Source organism: Carlito syrichta, unplaced genomic scaffold, assembly GCF_000164805.1.
Source record: "Carlito syrichta isolate Samal-C Ts95f unplaced genomic scaffold, Tarsius_syrichta-2.0.1 Scaffold117951, whole genome shotgun sequence".
Lineage (NCBI taxonomy): Eukaryota > Metazoa > Chordata > Mammalia > Primates > Tarsiidae > Carlito > Carlito syrichta.
In genome coordinates, this window is record NW_007062047.1 from 1,150,629 (window position 1) to 1,171,892 (window position 21,264).

Genomic DNA, 21,264 nt, shown 5'->3' on the forward strand with positions numbered 1-21,264 from the left:
GCTAGGAAAATCTCAGTAGCTTTTGGAATAATTAGGGAAGTTAAAGAAAATATAAATGAAATCAGTAGTAGCAGGAATACAGAAGAATGGACCTGAGCAAGCCCTGAAAAATGTGAAGCTAGAGTTCAAGAGATAAGTCAGAGTGGGGGATACAAGACTTAATAACACAGCAATCTTGTACTCTATGCATCATAAAGTATTTTCATTTGGGAATCCCAGGAACAGAAGTGATAGCTGAAGAAATGAGATCTATAAAAGAGAGAAGCACACAAAGACAAATCCTTGGAAGAATTATCTACATTTAGGAATGAGGAGGAGAGAAAATAACAGAGAAGGTAGAATACACAGTTGTCAAAGAATCAGTGGGAGAGAGGATGACAAGGTGAATGATGAGGAAGAGGGTACAATGTAATCAAACAGAATAAAGAATAAGAGAAATGAATTCTGATTATTTTCAAAAGAGTCATGTCAACAGGAAGGCAAGGCAATGAGTTTCAAAATGAGTTTCAAAATGAGTGGATGATCACAAGGTTATTAGAAACCACTTGTTCATGAACTTCAAAAGGGAAGAAAGGACAAGAGTATTAAGGGGGCTAAATGTCAAGGTAAGGCATTGAAGAAAAAAAAGAGTAGCAAGAATATTTGCAGGATGATTTTTCTTTTTGAGAAACTTCCCCTTGCTGGTTTTTCTGCCATGAATCTTCCTTTTTCCTTCTTTTCTTCTTGCTAATAAACTCTGTTTTAAAACTTCCCTGGCCAGCTGGGTACAGTGGCTCATGCCTATAATCCCAGCACTTTGGGAGGTGAAGGCGTGAGGACTGCCAGAGCCCGGGGGTTCAAGACCAGCCTGGGCAATATGGTGAGACCTCATCTCTACAATAAAAAAAAATTTAAAAATTAGCTGGGCATGGTGGCACAAGCCTACAGTTCCAGCTACTTGGAAGGCTGAAGCGGATGGATCACCTGAGTCCAGCAGGTTGAGGTTCCTGTGACTGACTTTGCCACTGCACCCAGCCTGGGTGACAGAGTAAGATTAAAAAAGAAAAGAAAAAAATATATATATATTTGTAGGATAAAGAGCTCTCAGAAAGGACTGCAACCTTTGACAGGAAATGTTAATATCTTACTTATCCCTGTATTTGTAGAATCTGCAGCACTAGTGTGGGACAAGTAAAAAAAAAAAGCTTAGCTGGGCTCCGTGGCTCAGCCTGTAATCCCGCGCCTTGGGAGGCTGAGGTGAGTGGATTGCCTGAGCCCGTGGGTTTGAGACCCAGCTGGGAAACTTGACGAGACCTCATCTCTACAATAAATCAAAAAATTAGCTGGACGTGATAGCACGCGCCTGTAGTTCCAGCTACTTGGAAGGCTGAGGCAGAAGGATCGCCGGAGCTCAGTAGGTCGAGGCTGCGGTGGCCGCAAGCGGCCACTGTACTCCAGTATGGGCAACGGAGTGAGACTTCAACTCAAAAAAAAACAAAAACAATAAACTTATAGCATAGAACTTTGTTTTTTTTTTTTTTAGAAAGCAGGAGTTATTGGAAGGACAGAAAAGCTCCCACAGTGGGAGGGGACCTGAAAGGGTTGCCCATAGTACAGAATTTACAGACCTGGGAGTCAGAGCAACTATCCTCTAACTATATGCAATTGTTGAATATAAACTGTTGAAAAGAAAAAGTCACCTACACCATTGGGAAAGAGATCTTGAGATCTGGATACCAGAAAGAACTTTTTTAAGTAGATGTCTATCTCTTAGAATGGCTCAGACAAATTCTTGGCTAACATAGGGGAAAGGTGAAAATCTTCTAATTTTAGCAAATTAATGACTTATTTTTTAAAAAAACTCTAGTATAATAACATGAATATTATTAATTCATAAAGAAAAGGGTCAAAATGATGTTAAAGAAGATAACCGATTTTCTCATATGAGGCTAGACTGTGTCACCTTTGAAAGCAAATTAATATTTACTATGATGATATATAATTGCTCTTACGATATCTACTAGGAATCTTTGGAGACATTATTATATGCACTCTCTTCTGTGAAGAGAACTGAAATCAGAACTCAAACTTAATACCACTTCTGAAACTAAGGCCTGCCCTTTCTTCTTTCAAAACAGGCAAAGACTAAGTAGAAAAAAACCCTCTAAGTAGTATTTTGCTGAAGTCTTTTTTTCCCAACAAATATGGAACACTTCACGGACTTGGTCTCTTCCTTGCGCAGGGGCCATGCTCATCTTCTCTGTATCACTTCAATCTTGGTGTATGTGCTGCTGAAGCAAGCATAGAAGTCTCAATGTACGAAAGGATCCAAGGCTGACTTCTTTTGGATGGAGGGGTATAATCTTTCTAGAAGGCAAGTGAGTATTCCAAAAACTAAAGGGGCCTTCAGGAGAGTCTTTATGAGGAAGAGTAGAGAAATATAGAAGAGACAGAAAGAGAACATTCTCATCCCAAGACCAAAGACTATGAAGCTTATACCATCCGCACATAGTATGATAAGAGAGGGAAAGGATTCATGAATTAAAACTCCTTGTCCTTCTGTTTGATATCTACTTGACCCACAACAAGAGGATTGTGTAAACCAACACTGCTTGTTTGGTGACTGTTTCGTCTGGGGAAGACTGGAATGGAGGTTCTAGAGAAGAAGACAATGCCACCTTGAAGACCTGCAGCCATGATGAGGTTGATGCACAGCACTAGCCCTTTCCTTGTGGATGACTGCAGAGAGTTGCTAGCTGCCAAGGGGAAAGGACTATGGTTGTTCCTCCCTTACCTGAGGAGGGTAAGATCCAAGACCTCTGGTGGATACCCGAAACTATGGATAATACTGAACTCTATATATACTATTATCCACACATTTATTTTTTCTTCTCCACAATTCCATGGGTAGAAGATTTTTTTTCTTGCTGTAGATCTTAGCAACTTTAGTTGAAGATTTCTTTTTCTTTCAAGTCAGGAACTTTCACCTTTTTACTTAACAGAAGCACTTTACTGCTTCACTTTGGCATCTCCAAATTGCCAGCACCACTACTCTTGTGCTTTGTGGCCATTATTGTAAGTCAAATAAGGATTACTTAAACACAAGCACTGAGATACCACAAGTTTATCTGAAAACCAACACAGTTGCTAAGTGGCTAATGGGCGAGTAGTGTCCACAGCATGTTTTAAGCTGAACAAAGGGATGATTCTCATAGAACGTCATGAGAGTCCATCAAGTGTGCAATTTAAAACTTATGAATTGTTTATTTCTGGCATTTTCTACTTAATATTTTCAGATCACTGTTGACAGGACAATGGAAACTATGGAAAGGAAACTGCAAATATGAGGAGATTACTGTCCATATTAAGAGGTGATTTCGCATAGAGATGCAGAGATCTGACCAAGCTAAGCTGTTCTAACTGTCTTTCCTACCCCAAATCCTCCAAGGACAGCAAGAAAGATTCCTCAGGCAAGAGAGACAAGAGGGAGAAGGCAGGTGGCAATGACAATCTTAACACGTGAGTGAAGATCTTAGTGCCAGTTTTTCCATTAGATATCTGACAAGTTGTAACTCCTCTGAGCCTCATTTCTAAAATGAAGAGGCTGAGCTAAATGATCCAATCTGCTATACTAGCAGCTCTAGCATTCCAAGATACAGCCTACGTCAAAAACTCTGCTGAGTGTTAATGTGGACTATTTATCTGTAATAGGATCAATGTTACTAGCCAAGAATATACAACTAGCTTATATTCTAGCCAAGTGGACTTTCCTCAAACAAAGAAGGTTCTATTTAAATTATGAATCAGTTTTTTTCATAGTCAATCAGCAGACTTGCAAAGACTTTAATGAGGTATGTAGCTCAAGTTTGAGCAAACATCTAAACCCAGGTCGCAATATATACACACCCACATGCATATACTTTGTCTTGGCATGTTAAAGCTAAAATGTACATTTACTTAGTAGTTGTACATATGAAAAGTCAAAAATACTCGACATTAAAAACAGATAACTGCAGCATTTCTTCAGGAATCTTAACCTAAAAGCCGTGAAAATAATCATGAGAATTTATATTTTCAAAATTTTTAATACATTTAAAGTTTTCTCTGTTGTATGTGATAAATAATGCTATAATCCCTAAAATCTTTGATATTTATCTATGCATGTACTAAGTGCCTTGGCAACTAATTTTTAAAAATCTGTTATGAAAAAAATTAATATTTTAGCATGTTACTGAACAGGCAATTGACCTATATTAAGGTTATCACTAAATGATGGTAGATATTATACCAATTTTTTTATTTATAAGGAATTTTTTATGGCAATAAGGTAGGGTAAGTAAATAGTTTATGACTAACACAGAAGATCTTATTTAAAAGCTGCACTGAGAATATAACCACAAAATAAATATTAAAGAATAACGTACTTATTTCCTTTCTTTGTTATGCATATTAGTTTTGAACATTTTTCATAAAAATATCACAGTTGATTCTTGATCATGGGTTTGCACTGTATGTGTCCATGTATTTTTTTCAACCAAAAGTGGATGGAAAACACAGTATTTACAGAAGGCAACACGTGGTATATGGAGGGTCAACTTTTCATATATTCAGATTCGGCAGGACTGAGTGTGGGTCTTGAGTGTATGTGAGTTTTTGTATGTGTGAGGGTGGGGGGCTTGTCCAGAAACCAATCCCCCACATATACCAAGTGACAACTGTACTTGTTGTCAGAGTAAATTTTGAACAATGTCAAAGAAATAAAGAAATAAATTTTGGACAACGTCAATCTACTTTTCTGAGGGAAAAAAAATGAACAAAATTATTTTGTTTGTAACTTAAGTACACACTAATTTAAAGTGCTAAATACTGGTTATTAAGCTCAAAGTTCTGTGCCATGACTAGCTTTCACTGAAAAGAAAACGTTGGTGAAAGGTGTGTGCACATAGCTAAGGGCATGGGATCAGAAGCTGCCAGCCTGCAATAAGTCCCCGCGGAGTCACTTCCTAGCTGGGTGACTCTGGGCAAGTTTCATAATCCCTTTGGTTCCTTGATTTCCTCATCTGAAAGCAAGAAAGAGACACTAATGTCTCCTTCATAACACTGGTTATTATGACACACAGATACTAGATACAAGTGTCTGCTTCCTAAGAGTGTTGTAAGGATTCAACGAGTTAATATGTGAAAAGTGCTCACTTATTTTTCAGATTTAAAGTGTTTACAACATATTTATACTCCAACATATTTCCATATAGGAACATTTCTGCTGAATACATAAAGACTTAATCCAGCAGTTAACTGTCCCAACTAGACAGAAAAATAACTCAATAATTTGAAAATTCTCTGATCTTCCTACAAACTTTAGTAAATATACAAAAACATCTGAGACGTAGCCATTGCACATACATGTAGGCACACCTGGTTTTACTGTGCTCCACATTTTATTACACTTTGCAGATACTGCATTTTTTTTTACAAGATGAGGGTATGTGGCAACCCTGAGTGGAGCAAAGTCTATTGGTGCCATTTTTCCAACGGCACGTGCCCTCTTCGTGTCTCTATCACATGTTGGTAATTCTCACAATATTTCAAACCTTTCCATTATTATTCTATTTGTTATGGTGATCAGTGATCATTGATGTTACTACTGTAATTGTTTTGGGACATCATGAACAGCGCCCATCTACGAAGTAAACTTAATCAATACATGTTGTGTTCTGACTGCTCTGTGGACGGACCATTCCCGTTTCTCTTCCTCTCCTCAGCTTCCCTGTTCTGAAACAACAACAAGATTGAAATTAGGACAATTAACAATCTTACAATGGCCTCTAAATGTTCAAGTGAAGGGAAGAGTCACACATCCCTCACATTCAATCAAAAGCTAGACAAGATCGTACTCAATGAGGAAGGCAGGCAAAAAGTCCAGAGAAGCCAAAAGCTAATCCTCTGGTGCCCATCAGCCAAGTTGAGGATGAAAAAGAAAAGGTCTTCAAGGAAATTAAAAGTGCTCGCCCAGGGAACACACGAGTGTTAAGAAAGCAAATCAGCCTCGTTGCTGACAGGGAGGAAGTCTGAGTGGCCTGGACAGAAGTTCAAACAGCCCTAACTCCCTAAAGCCAATGCCTGATCCAGAGAAAGGTCTTCATTCTCTTCAATTCTGTGAAGGCTGAGAGAGGTGAGATAGCTGCAGAAGAAAAGTTGGAAGCTGGCAGAGGTTGGCTCATGAGTTTAAGGAAAGAAGCTGTCTCCATCACATACAAGTACAAAGTGACATGGCAAGTGTTGGTGTGAAAGCTGCAGCAAGTTCTCCAGAAGATTGAGCTGAGATCATGGGTAAAGGTGGCTACCTTAAGCAACAAACTTTCAAATGAAGACAAAACAGCTTTCTAATGGGAGAAGATGCCATGTGATACTTTCAAAGCTAGAGCAGAGAAGTCAGGACTTGGCTTCAGAGCACAGGTTGACTTTCTAGTTAGGGACTAATGCAACCGGTGACTTTTCGTGGAAGTCAATGTTCGCTTCCCATTCTGAAAATCCCAGGGCCCTTAAGGAGTGTGTTAAATTCATTCTCCTTCTCTATAAATGGAACAAAAAAGCCTGGATGACAGCATAACTGTATACAGCATGGTTTACTAAATATTTTAAGTCCGCTGTTGAGATCTACTGATCAGAGAAAAAGATTCCTTTGAAAATACAGACTGCTCATTGACAATGCACCTAGTCACCCAAGAAGTCTGATAGTGATGATGTTTTCCATGCCCACTAACACAATATCCCTTCTGCAACTCATGGATCAAGGAGTAATTCTGACTTTCCAGTCGTCTTATTTAGGAATACAATTTCATAAGGCTATAGCTGCCAAAGACAGTGATTCTTTGATGGATCTGAGCAAAGAAAATTCTAGATGCCATAATAATAATCATGATTCATAGGAGGTCAAAATATCAACATTAATAGGAGTTTGGAAGAAGCTAATTTCAACTCTCATGGATGACTTTAAGAGGTTCAAGGTTCCAGGGGAGGAAGTCACTGCAGATGTGGTGGAAGCAGTAAGAGAACTAGAACTAGAAGAGGAGCCTGAAGATGGGACTGAAGTGCCACAATCTCATGGTAAAACTTTTAATTGATATGGTATTGCTTCTTATGAATGAATAAAGAAAGTGGTTTCTTAAAATGGAATCTACTCTTGGTGAAAATGCTGGGAACATTGTTAAAGTTACAACAGAGACCTTAGAATATTCTACAACCTTAGTTGATAAAACAGGATCTGAGAAGACTGACTCAAATTTTCAAAGTTATAAAGCAGGCAAAATGCTGTCAAACAGCACCTCATGCTACAGAGAAATCTTTCATTAAAAAAAGAGAGTAAATGTCACTGTTGTCTTATTTTATAAAACTGTTCCAGCCACTCCAACCTTGAGTGACCACCACCTGGATGAGTCAGCAGTCGTCAACACAGGCAAGACCTTCCACCAGCAAAAAGATTATGATTTGCTGAAAGCTCAGATGATCATTAGCTTTTTTTAGCATAAAATATTTTCAAATTAAGGTATATACATTGGTTTTTTAGACTTAATGCTTATATACTTTATAGCCTACTACATCGTATAAACAATTTTTATATGCACTGGGCATATAAAAATTCATGTGACTTAATTTATTGTCATATTTGCTTTATTTCAGTAATCTGGAACTGAACCTGAAATTTCTCCAAGGTATGTCTGTAATAATAAAATTTGTCACCCTGCAATTTCCTTCTTGAGGACAATAAAATTTCCAAAAATTAAATCTGGACATACCTCTAACATTAACTGTGTAAATTCTTCATTACTAAGGAATGTAGGTTTCCAGTCCTGTCGAATTTCACTAGCATCTGACTGTGCAGTGATTTCTGTAAACAAATAGACACATTAGTAGCATGCTCCAACTATGGAGGGAGTACAAAAGTCCTATGAGTTGCCTTCCCTCTTCCCACACTAATCAAAGATGAGAACCACAGGCAGTAACATTTATTGGTCTAGGTATCAGAAAGCCCAGGTTTTGGTATGAGGAAATCCTTCAGCTAATGTAGCAAGTTATCTCCTTAGACTTGGTCTCCTAGAATGGCCAGTCTGGGATTTTTCTCTGAGGAGCTCTGGCAGTCACTGTTGCCAACAAGCATGTCAACAACATGCATCCTATTTGACACAAGAACCAAACAAGAATCAGAGCAAGATTAGAGAAAGTTTACTCCAAGCATTCTGAAGAAATTCTTTTTTCCCCTTTCCTTTCCTTGCCATTCAAGTGGCAATATCTAAAGCAGACATAAGGAGGTGAGCCTGGAGGAACAAAGGCAGACAGTCAGTCTGCTTTCAAAAAAGACCTTAGGCTGGCCTATTGCTGGGCAAAAAGACTCCTCCCAATTCTAAGTGCTCTATCTCAACTAATCAAGGAGACTAAATTAATATTTTGAGCAAAAACTGTACAACAATATTCCCAGCATGATTTTGTTTAATGTCCTCTTTGTACATGTTCTTAGGGGTAGAGAGCTAGAGATACTGGCCTTGGGACACACATTTTGTAACAATTATTACTATTTTAGTTTGCTATATACTTCTAACAGATTTAGTTATGAGAAAGCTACTCATAAATGACGAAACCTGAACTGTTTAGGCAACAAATGCTTTTCCATTTTTAAATGCAGACATATTAAAACAGCCAGGCAGAATAAAAATCTATGTCATAGATTATATTCTATATAATTATGCTCTGCTTTGTAGTAAAAAGTTTGGACTAAGTTGTTTTGATTTTTTTAATCAGTTATATAAATACAGTATATTAAATTGTCACTCAAAATGTGGCATATTAGAAATGCCTGTACTGGGATATGAAGAGCAACTAAAAAATTCAGCTACTAAATTTGTGGAATATAGTTGTGCTTTTCAAACTCACAACAATTATGTATATTTGAGAAAAGACTTTAAACACAGGCCTCTTTTAGAATGATAACTTTATGAGAATTCCTTTTTACCTTAACATAAATATTATTTTTGTGACACTTATATATCCAATTTTGAAAAAAAGAAAAAAAAAAACCTACTTAATGCCCAAATTCATCCTCTACTGTCAGGAGGAAATGCATCACTTCATTTCATTTCATTCAACAAATCATTTATTGAACTCCTACTGCTTTAGGGACTGACTTCAATTAAGTGTGCCATCTAACAATCAATTCTATTTGTAGAGGTAAAATGCAATGATAAATAACAATAATCATGAAGTTAAGCAATTTTGACACATTTACAAAAGAATCAACAGAATCTGGCAATTGTGATATGATACTAAGGAAGTTAAAAAAAAAAAAAAACCTCAAGTTTTTTCCAATTTGAGTCCTAAGTGACTAAAAGGATGGTGATATAAAAATGAAAAAAGAAAGTTATGAGAACTAAATGACTTTACAAAATGAATTCAGTTTCAAAATGAATGCACTGAGTTTGAGAATCTGCAAAAGAAAGAGCTACAGTTATGTGGAAATACAGGGCTAATAGAGACACAACAGCTAGAGCTCTAAAATGAGATAACCAAGTGAAAGAGTGTGCGGAAAGCAAGAGAACAAGGATAAGAATTTGAGAAATGCCACATTTAGGGGGTAGAAAAAGAGGGAGGAGAGAACGTGGTTTCAGTTAGAAAAGGGGAGGTGATAGTGCAATATAACAAAAGCCAAGGGGAAAAAAGGCAAAGGGAGGGCCACCATCTCCAGCACTATAGAGATGAGAAGAGGATGAGGTACAAGAAAAACCACTGCTTCATTTGGGGGCTTGGGGCGAAAGCAAAGTTATTAGTGAAATTAACAAAAATAATTTCAGAGTGACAGAGCATAAACCAATCTGGTAAGGCATGACCAAGTGAGCTAGGGAATAGTAAATAGAGGTACCAGTTACTAACTGACCTTTGGAAGTTTGTAGTTTCATTTGCTTATAAAGAGGGAAATGTCCTTTTATAGGCTTTTAAATCTATTATCTGTTACCAAAATACTTAATATTCTTTTTGAAAATTTTATTTTATTTTTGAGTCAGGATCTCATTTTGTTGTCCAGGCTGGAGTTTAGTGGCACGACCACGGTTCCCCACAGCCTTGAACTCCTGGGCTCAAGTGATCCTTCCGTCTCAGCATCCTGAGTAGCTAGGACTACAGGCGCACACCACCACACCTGGCTAGTTTTTCTCTGTAGAGACAAAGTCTCTATTTGTTGCCTGGGCTGGTATCCAATTCCTGGGCTCAAGCAATCCTTCCACCTCTGCCGCCAAAAGTGCTGGGATTACCGGTGTGAGTCACTGTGTCCAGCCCCAAAATACTTAATATTCTTTAAATTTTCTTTCCATGACTCATTTAGTCAAGGTGATTTTCTTCAATTAATAAATACTTTAAATCATAGTGTTTACTTCCTAGATACATACTGAAATAACCTTTTAAAAAAGACATATACGACCCTTACATGATCTAGTTCTTTCCTTTCTTTAAAATACACCTATAGGGCAACCCCTTCAGGTCCCCTCTCACTATGGGAGCTCTTCTGTACTCTCAATAAATCTTGCTTTCTTAAAAAAAAACAAAAAACAAAAAACCTATACTTTTCTAACACAAACATGCTCTGATTACAACAAAGTTTCCCTGCCTCTCTGTTTTTGCACATATTTCGTCTGTATGAAATGTCTTCCATACTTAAAGACTCACTTGAAAAATCAACTATTGTAAAGCCTTCCCTAACACGTTCCTTCTTCTGTGTTCTTGCTGCAAGTTTATGGTTTACAAGCACTATTCACATTATACTTATCTGTAGTGTAATCATGTGCTTACATGTTTGTTTCCCCTGCTTTGACTTACTTGAGAGCCAGGACTGTTACTATACATCACGAGGATTTACTAGTCACTAAATAAACGTTTGTTGAATGAAACAAAGAACATTCTAGGAAATCTCTAAAAAAGCAATTGATTTCTTTCTCTTAAAAAGCTGAGGAAGCATTCAATCTTGAGCATCTCTGCCAAGATTCTAGCTCATTATGCTTTAAGGAGGAGTCTGTTACAAAAAATACCACCCATTTTACAAACTTAAAAATTTACCTTTATGTTTTCGTAAAAAATCAATGCTCTTCTGCAAAACAGTAGATTTGTCCATCTTTCGAGCATTACCAGGAAGCATGGATCCCAGTTCTTTAATAAGAACATTAAATTGATCTCTGCGTTTCTTTTCAGATTTGTTTCTAGATACTCTGATAAAATAAGAAATTAAATAAGCAGTTTTTTGAACAATCCATTTAATTACATGAACAGTTTGACACAATGCAATCTGAACATGACATAGCATGTACTTGTGTCAATATAGATGGTAATATTTGTTTCCTAGGTTACCAAAAATGTGCAGTTAATTTTGGCAATAATTTTTCATCTCAGTTTATCACTAAAGAAACTTATATGTCAAGCATTTGACATACATGTTTTTATAAAAATCCCACTAAAACTAACTGCATTCAAGTCACAGGTTTTATTTAATCTAATATTTGCCAAAGACTGTAAATTTATATGGTTATTACAAGCATTAAGGAGATACATTTTGTGAAAGTACATACAATATATAAATATAAATTATTGAACAGAAGAAAGCTATCCATCTAATGTAAGCTTTTTGTGTGTGTTTGTTTTGTTTTAATTTTCTATAGAGATGGGGTCTTGCCATGTTGCTCAGACTGGTCTCAAATTCATGGGCTCAATTGATCCTCCCATCTCAATTTCCTAGTGTCCCTGGGATTACAGACATGAGCCATCATGTCCAGCCTAAATGTAAGTTTTACATCCTAAACAGAAATCTAGTAATAAAATTCTCTCTACTGCCAGGGTTACTCACTCACTCTTCCTCTACACTCCTACACCCCAGCCCCCGACACACAGCAATAACCATTTTTTGCAGATCTTTCTCTCCATTAGGACATTGACTCCTGGATAACAGAGCCCCCAAGTTTTGTCATCTAAGCACTTAAGCATAACATCTAGCAAATAGAAAGCATCCAAAATATATGTATTACATGAATGATTACTGTTTTTCTATGTGAAGCAGTAACCAGTAAATAAAAAGCTCTTGAGGCAAATAAACCCAGCTGTCCATAAAGCAGTTAATAATTTTAGAATACCTCTAATTATCTGCTTTGTGAAGTCAGACTTCCTAATTCAGTTTTTGTTTAAGCAAAGCATAATACTTTTCCAAAAGGTTAGAGGACAATTTAATTTATAAACTGCATACTGATATTCTAAGCAATTCTACCTTGCTGATATAGCTAAATTCTTTCAGCAGAGAGCTTTTGGAAATCACTGATTTACTATTTATTTATTATTTATTATTCATTTATTAGTTTACATCTCAAATCAAACTACCTTTTTGCTTTGTCCTTGTCATCTTCTTCCACCAAACCATCAAAAATACTACTGTCATCTCTAAAAGAAAAAAAAAAGTAGATATAAAATGTTAAGTTAGACTCACTAAACAACAGCAATAATAAAATATGTAAACCCACTCAGTTATAGCTTAAGATTTTTCTAAAGTTAATGGATTATACAAATTCAAACTACTAACCTGTTTTCTAATAATTATTAGAAAATCAAAATTTAGCAATACTTAATTACATTTAAAAGTTTATTACATCTATAACTTTTAAAGTATTCAGACTTAGCTATACTGTGTATACAGCAACATACAAAAAAAGAATTTAGCTAGTTTAAATATCTTGTTTTAAACCTTTAGTAATCAGTGAAAACCTATAGAAATTCAGCATATTTGCCATTATATAAAAGTATTTGCTAAAAAAATTAATAAATTTTTAAAAAGTATTTGCTAGAAATTATTTTTCTTAACTATAATAACATGATTTAAATTTTTTTGAGATATTCACTTTATAAAACCACAGACTGTTCATAAAACCACAGGATCTAGCACATTAACTTACATGAATACATTTCATTCATTTACTGATTCATAAGACAAACACTAGCACTCATGTGCCAGGCTCTATGCTAGGTGTAGTTATAGAGCAGAGAACAAGACACTGGACTGCTCTCCTATAACTTACTTTCCAGTAGAAAGAAACAAACATAAAAATGTGTGGTAAGTTTTAATTATTAAAAAGGGGTGATATTTTAGTTACTAGGTAGTTACTTTAGTCTAAGTGGTTGGGAAAGTACTTGTTGAGGTGGAGATATTTCAGCCAAAATCTAAGTGATAGCAATGGGCTGGCTGCAGGAAGTTGTAAGGCAAGAACATCCTCTAACTGAAATCAAGAGCACTGATGGTTCCTCCTTAACCTAAGAAGGAACATAACAGTTTCGGTGATTTATGAGCTTCTGCATGAATTCACTATCCATGTCTTTAGCTGTCCCTTTCTGTGGCCTATAAAGCAGGACTCCCTACTGAGACCATTTGCAGCACTTATAACATGAAGGGCCATGTCTGGACTTTTGGGACTCCACATATGCTCTGAAATGTCTGAAAAATTGTGTGGGTATATGCATTTTTCTGAGGACAGAGCCCATAACTTTGATACTAGGAGATAAAGAACCCATATTAATAATAACCACTGCTTTATGTCTGAACATAGATGTTACCCCTAGATATTGTATTGTCCAGAATGCAAACTGGCAAGCATTCAGAAGCACAGTGCCAAAATTGTATTTTTCCCCTCCAGGACAGTGAAGAGAAGTCTATCATAGTTCCCATCTGCAAATACACACAGTCCAAAATTATGGCCATGGTACAGGCAGCCCTCTTTATGGAAATGTCTTGCCTCTCAGGTCTTAAGCTCCAGTAGAGTATATATCTTTATTATTTAGCTCATAAATAGGGAGGAGAGGTGCCCCTAGATCTAAAAAGTCACTTTTGTATAAAATCTAGGTGCAAAATTCTTAAAGAATTCCCAATGGACAAATCATACAATCAAGTATAATGAAAGTAGTAACTTCAATGTGAGACAGACCAACACAGGTCAAAATTCCAGCTCACCTCTTACTGGCTATGTGACTTTAAACAAGTTATTTAACTTCTCTGACCTACAGTTCCCTCATCTGTAAACTCTTATGAGATGATTATGAGGCTTAATGAAAGAACATATAAAATGTACTCTGTACATTCACAAAGAGTGAATACTTTAAAAATGTTACTGTACTGCAACAAATTTAAGATTCTCTTGACTGTTAATACTCACCACTATTTTATGTGCACTAAGGAGAAAAAAAAAGTGCTACTAATTAAATTATGACAAGCCAAATGACTCATTGAATGTAGAGATGTTAAAATGCAAAAACCAAATTAAGAGTCTTAAAAATCAAAGCAATAAGGAGCTTTACCCTTTTCCCAAGAGTAAGTTTTAAAGATTACAGTTTTAACTAATGAAATCCTAACTGGAGTTACCCCTTAACAGTCACAAATGCTAAGATACTTGAAGGAATGAAGTTAGCACCAAGAGATAAGGAGAAAAAGGACTCCAGAAGGTGCCAAGAAAACATTTGCAACTGTCAGAATTTCCTTCAGAGCAGCTAAGACCAAATCACTCAGAATTACAGTTCAAGACTCATTTAAACACAAGCCATATGCTGTTGACTTTGGCTCTAGAAAATCCTAATGTACCTTACTCTTACACCATGCTTATTATTCAATATAGAAACTGAATGTAACAGTAATTATGTTTAAGAATAAAACTCCCTCCTTCTACCAGTTTGATATAGACCCTTGTTCTAGTAGTGAGTTTTTTAAAAGCTTTATATAATTCAAAATAAGAGTCTCTAAAAACATACCTGTCAACAATCGAGCTCATTTTACTACAGCTTACGGTAAACAACATAACATACTACGTTTTCGTCTTGTGGTAGACATTTGTACTTCTCCTTGGGTAAAAACAAAAGTAAATGGTCATTAGTTTGCTAAAAAAACTTCCACAAAATTATCTTGAGAAATACTATATGTTATCATACAGACTTCAAAATGTTTTGTTTGTACAGAAGGCTGGAATATTATTTTCAAGCAAATACCTTTGGCTGAGGCACATTTGAGGCTTTTTTCCCCCATCTAAAAAGGGACTATAGAAAAAAAGTAATTCAGGTTCATGATTCACTTTCTTTTCAATCAAATAATTAAAATAACAACAGTCTTAATATCCAGTACATATACGCCTGTATAACTGTAAAAAGGCTGCAATGACACCATCTATTCAGCAATAATTATCTGTTAAAAGTCTATCTTCTGCTAAAGGTTTTGGATACACGGGAGTGAAAGACAGTCCATGTAGGCAAAAAACTTGGAATTGAGTGGGGAGGTAGATATCTAAATAATAATAAGAGATATAATGAAAGTATATACTGTGTAATGGCATCACTGGAAAAAGAACAATTAAGTGTACTGATGGGAATTAGAGGGAGGAGTCAGAAGAAATAATATAGATGACTATGAGTGAGCCAGGGAGTCAAGATTCTTGTTACTACAAATATGGTCTAGAGATCAGTGACATCAGAAACCTCTGAGAGCTTTTAAAAGGTGAGATCTTGGGCCCTGCCTTAGTCCTGAACCAAAGTCTACATTTTCACAAGGTCCCCATTTGGTAATATATGGCCATTAAAGTTTGAGAAGCAACAGACTAGAGGACAGAAAGAGTCAATGGATTCTAAGTCACAGAAATGGCAATTGGCAAAGGCACAGGCCTTAATGAGATGACAGAACATCATCTCAGTGAAATTAAGAAGTTTAGCATTATTCTTATGGAAAATCTAGGCATACTACGACTTAAAGTTATAATTACAGAGCAAGTAACAGGGTGAATTTGGGTGAACTAAAAAAAACAACAATTTTAGTTTAAAGTTAAAAGGCCAGATCTGAGCCTTACATGGCACCTACTAAGTCATCGGTATGCTTGTTTAATTATCAAAATGTAGAAAGTAAGACAAGCTACAAAAGAAAAGGAAAAAAAAAACTCCAAAAATGAGGGGTTATACTATAGGAAGGGCCTTGTTGATTATAAAAACAGTGAATCCAAAATTGTTTACAAAACACAGACTGAGACTTTATTAGGTTGTTTTACTATAGCTGTTAACGATTCTCTTCCAACAATTCTTTTTTTTTGTCCAGCAAACAGAACAATGTAAGATTATGTCTCTAACAGTCTAGCTCAAGATCTTTTCCTTTGGACCAATTTATATTTAAGGAAAAGTAAAAGAAGAAGTAAAATAGGCCTGAATGAGTATCCTAGAGCACCGTGGGAAAAAGATTCCTCTGAACTTCTTGAAATGATGTCAAATTAATTTTAACAAAACACAGCGGTAATGCTGGAACAGCAAAATATTTTGTTTGGGAACTACTCTAGGTTCCATGCTTTCAATACAACAAGAATAGCTAGAGTCACACTTGTCCATTTTAAGAAGAATACAGATGCCACACCATGTCCCTACATAAGTCAAAGAGAAATTTTATGTATGTAATCTAATGTAGAATATAATGCTATTAAAAAATTGTTTTTGCCAGGCTCAGTGGCTTAGCCTATAACCCCAGCACTTTGGAAGGCAAAGGCGAGTGGACTGCCTGAGCCCGTGGGTTTAAGACCAGACCGGGCAACGTGGCGGGACCTCATCTCTACAATAAATAAAAAATTAGCCAGGCATGGTAGCATGCGCCTGTAGTTCTGGCTACTTGGAAGGCCGAGGCAGAAGGATTGCCTGAGCCCAGCAGGTCGATACTGAGGTGACTGTGAGTATGCCACTGCATTCCAGCCTGGGTGACAGAGTGAGACTCTAACTCAAAAAACAAAAACAAAATAAACAAACAAAAATTGTTTTTGTTTGACATTAGGCCAGAATGATATGTGATAGCATACAGTATCATGTCTTTTAAAAGGATTAGCTGTTAGCCGGGCTCGGTGGCTCAGCCTGTAATCCCGCGCCTTTGGGAGGCTGAGGTGAGTGGATTGCCTGAGCCCACGGGTTCGAGACCCACCTGGGCAGCGAGACCTCATCTCTACAATAAATCAAAAAAAATCAGCAGGGCGTGGTAGCGCATGCCTGTAATTCCGGCCACTTGGAAGGCTGAGGTGGAAGGATCGCCGGAGTCCAGCAGGTTGAGGCTGCGGTGGCCGGGAGCGGCCACTGCACTCCAGTCTGGGTGACAGAGTGAGACTCCAACTCAAAAAAAAAAAAAAAAAAAAAAAGCATCAGCTGCAGGTGCTGAAATCCAAAATTCCCCAATTATGAAGGATCAAGTTACAGCAAGGAATCAAATGCTCCTTTATTTGAGCTCAAAGTCATTCAGTGCTGACTTCCCAGCTAAGCTCATGTCACATTCCTGTTTTAGGATGACAGGGGGCAAGGATGGCATGAGTCTTTTAGATACCATTTTAAAAACTAGCTTTAAAAAATATTCAGCATGCACAGCAACATGGGTGAGTCTGGAGGACATTATGTGAAATATGTCAAGCAAGAAAAGTAACTACCACACTTACAGAAGAGAGTAGAACTGTGGTTACTAGAGAGTGGGAAGGGCAGGTGGGAAGGGAGGACAGGGAGAGGTTGGCTAACAGATACAAAATTACAGTTAGGTAGAAGGAATAAGTTCTAGTAATCTGTAGTACTTCAGGGTGAAAACAATGAATAATTTACTGTTTACTTTCAAAAAGAAGAGAGGATTTTGAATATTCTCAACACAAAAAATGATAAATGTTTGAAGCGATGGATATGCTAATTACTCTGATTTGATCATTACATATTATATACATGTATCAAAACATCACTCTGTATCCCATAAATATGTACAATTATGACTTGTCAACTGAAAAGAAAAAATATCCATCAAATGGAGAGTAACTAAGAGAACTTTATAAACAAATCAAATTTCACCAAATAACAGAAGCAGTTATGTTTTTAATTCAGCATGCAACAATATACATCATTATGGTAAATTCTGAGAGCCCATTTTGGAAAAGAACTCTAACACATTTAAAAAATCCTATATTAAAAATAAACTGGGGCTGAGTGTAGTGGCTCACACCTGTAATCCCAGGAGCACTGCTTGAGCCAGGAGTTCCAGACCAGTCTAAGCAACATAGTGAGAACTCGTCTCTACAAAAAAAAAAAAAAAAAAAAAAATCAAAAAAATTAGCAGGTATGGTGGCTCGCCTGTACTCCCAGTTACTCAGGAGGCTGAGCCAGGAGGATTACTTGAGCCTAGGAGTTTGAGGCAGTGGTAAGCCCAGCCTGGGCAAAAGAGTGAGACCCCAACTCAAAAGTAAGTAAATAAAATAAACCAGGCCAGGTATAGTAAGTAGTTCACATCTATAACCCCAGCACTTTGAGAGGCCGAGGTGGGAAGATTGCTTGAGGCTAGGTGTTCAAAACCAGTCTGGGAAACACAGCAAGAACTTGCCACTACAATTTTTTTTTATTTTTTATTTTTGAGTTGGAGTCTCACTCTGTCGCCCAGGCTGAAGTGCAGTGGCATGCTCACGGCCACCGCAGCCTTGACCCGCTGGGCTCAGGCAATCCTTCCACCTCAGCCTTTCAAGTAGCCGGAACTACAGGTGCACGCTACCACGCCCAGCTAATTTTTTATTTATTGTAGAGATGAGGTCTTGCCAAGTTGCCCGGGCTGGTCTTGAACCGGGGACTCAGGCAATCCACTAGCCTTGGCCTCCCAAAGTGCTGGGATTACAGGCTGAGTCACCAAGCCTGGTGCCACCACAAAAATTTTAGAAAATAGCTGGGTGTGGTGGTGTGCATCTGTAGTCCTGGCTACTTAGGAGGCTGAGGCAGTAGGATCACCTGAGATCGAGATGTTGAACTTACAGTGAGCTATGATCGTACCATTGTACTCCAGACCGAGCAACAGAGCAAGACCCTGTCTCTAAAATGAAATTTTAAAATGAAAACAAAAATGGACTCTGCAGTCTCTAATGACATATGGCATGTCTTCTGAATCTACCTGCTGCCACCTCCGAAGACTTTCTACTCCTGCATCACTGATTTCTCCCTCCAAAACTGAATGGTTCTGATCAAAACATTAACGTGTCTTATTGCCTCTTGTCTTAAAACCAAACCAGATGAAGTAAATCTCTCCTGACCCACCATCCCCCTTCAGTTACTGACCTACTTTTACGCTCCCTTTTCCAGAAAAAACTGCGTGTCTGAGTCGTGTACAGTTGGGCTTTCAATGTCCTTACATCCACTTTCTTATTTAAAATTCAGTGTTTATTTTCATTAGTATATACATGTACAAAGTTTAAAGAGTCAAACAGCTTTACAAGACTTATTTTGCACTCAGAAAGGAGACATGGCAAGTGTCTCCCTTTTCATCTTTTCATTTCCCTTAGAAAAATAAGAACTTAGCTCTCTTTGACTGCCCCAGCCTTATCTCATACACATGCACACTTCCCAATTTCTCAATATAATTATTTTGATTATATTCGAAGTTAACATTATTATGACTCTGTAAATGCAATTCACAACTGAGCCATACAGTATACTGCAATTACTTTCCCTTTCTGAGCAGTTTTCCCCAGAATTACATGTTGTTTTGTTTTATTGTTTACCTAGTTTTATGTACACTTATGACTAGTTTAGATATAAACTTTTCCCTGTCTCAATCTACTCTCTATATCTTCAAACGCATTACACATTCTACTAATTTCACCTTTTCACAGCAGTTTATCTTGAAATCTTCTAGTCTGTTCCTACTGGGACTGATTGGATGCTATCTACACTTGGCAACCAGTTGTGAGATCACTACTCATCCTCATCCTGGTGATTCCCCCTGTTACTTGTTCCCCATACCGTCATCTTTTTTAGTTTATTTCTTTACTTTTGTTGAGTACTTCCTCCAATAACTGCCTAAGGAAGGAGACATGGCAAGTAAATTTTTTAAGACCTCCGAAGTCTGAAACTGTCAATAACCTATTCTTGATCAATAGTTCAGTTGGATACCGAATAGTAGGCTGGAAATCTTTTTTTCCTCAGAATTTTGAAGGCTTGCCTTCTAGTATCCGGTGTGGTATCAAGAAATTCAAAGCCATTCTGATTGCTGATCCTTTATGTTACCTGTTATTTCTTTCACTCTGGAAGCTCCTATGTGTTCTAAAATTTAGCAGTGGTGTGTCCTGTTTTGGATTTATTTGTATATCTATGTTGGTCACTCAAGAGACTCTAACTGGAAGCTCATGTTCTCTAATTCTGGAGAGTTTTCTTGAATCATTCTTTACTCTTTGTTTCTCCCTTCTATTTCTTCTAATCTCTTTTTCTGAAACTTCTCTTATATGAACACTGAAAATTCTGGTCAGTTGCTCTTATTTTTCTTCTGCCATTTTCCATCTCTTTATTTCTTTTTTTTTGAGTTGGAGTCTCACTCTGTCGCCCAGACTGGAGTGTAGTGGCCACTCCCGGCCACCGCAGCCTCCACCTGCTGGGCTTCAGCGATCCTTCCGCCTCAGCCTTCCAAGTAGCTGGAATTACAGGTGCACACTACCACGCCTGGCTAATTTTTTGATTTTATTGTAGAGATGAGGTCTCGCCTGCCCAGGCAGGTCTTGAACCCGCGGGCTCAAGCAATCCACTCACCTCAGCCTCCCAAAGGCGCAGGAGTACAGGCTGAGCCACCGAGTCCGGCTCATCTCTTTATTTCTTTGCTCTACTTTCAATATGTCTATTTTATTTTTCAACCTTTCATTGAGTTTTTCATTTCTTATTGTTTCTCTCTTCTGTTTCAGGGATGTAGCATTTCTGCTTACCTTTCTGAAAAGTTTGTGCTTGGTTTTTTTTTTTTTTGAGTTGTAGTCTCACTCTGTCGCCCAGACTGGAGCGTAGTGGCCACTCCCGGCCACCGCAGCCTCGACCTGTTGGGCTCCGGCTCAGCCTTCTGAGTAGCTGGAGTTACAGGCATACGCTACCACACTTGGCTGATTTTCTGATTTATTGTAGAGATAAGGTCTCACCAAGTTGCCCAGGCAGGTCTCGAACCCGCGGGCTCAGGCAATCCACTCACCTCGGCCTCCCAAAGCGTGGGATTACAGGCTGAGCCACCAAGCCCGGCTGTGCTTGGTTTCATTTTACCTGCTTGCCTAGTCTCCATTTCCCCTAACTTGGTGTCTTCTCTTTTGATATGGTCTTTGTCTGTCACATAAGAGGATTTCTTCAGTTGTCTTGTGATCTCTGCCTAAAAATTTATATTTAAGAGTGGGTACTAAAAAGTTCACTGGAAGCTCTGTATGACAGGGCTTGTTGACTGTTAAATTTATTGCAAAG

At 37.5% G+C, this 21,264-nt stretch overlaps 1 protein-coding gene across 2 annotated transcripts in view; it reads right to left on the reverse strand.

Annotated features, from left to right (window-relative positions):
- CLOCK (clock circadian regulator) overlaps positions 1–21,264 on the reverse strand; it is an 88,948-nt gene that overhangs the window by 48,072 nt on the left and 19,612 nt on the right. The window contains exons 4-7 of one of the 2 annotated variants that reach the window (XM_008047831.2): positions 14,791–14,880; positions 12,382–12,441; positions 11,077–11,225; positions 7,776–7,867 (exon numbers count right to left, since the gene is read on the reverse strand). In XM_008047831.2, the coding sequence (XP_008046022.1) occupies positions 7,776–7,867; positions 11,077–11,225; positions 12,382–12,441; positions 14,791–14,837 (348 nt within the window). In that variant the 5' untranslated portion in view covers positions 14,838–14,880. The remainder of the gene's footprint in view (positions 1–7,775; positions 7,868–11,076; positions 11,226–12,381; positions 12,442–14,790; positions 14,881–21,264) is intronic. The other variant, XM_021707436.1, reaches the window with a different exon arrangement.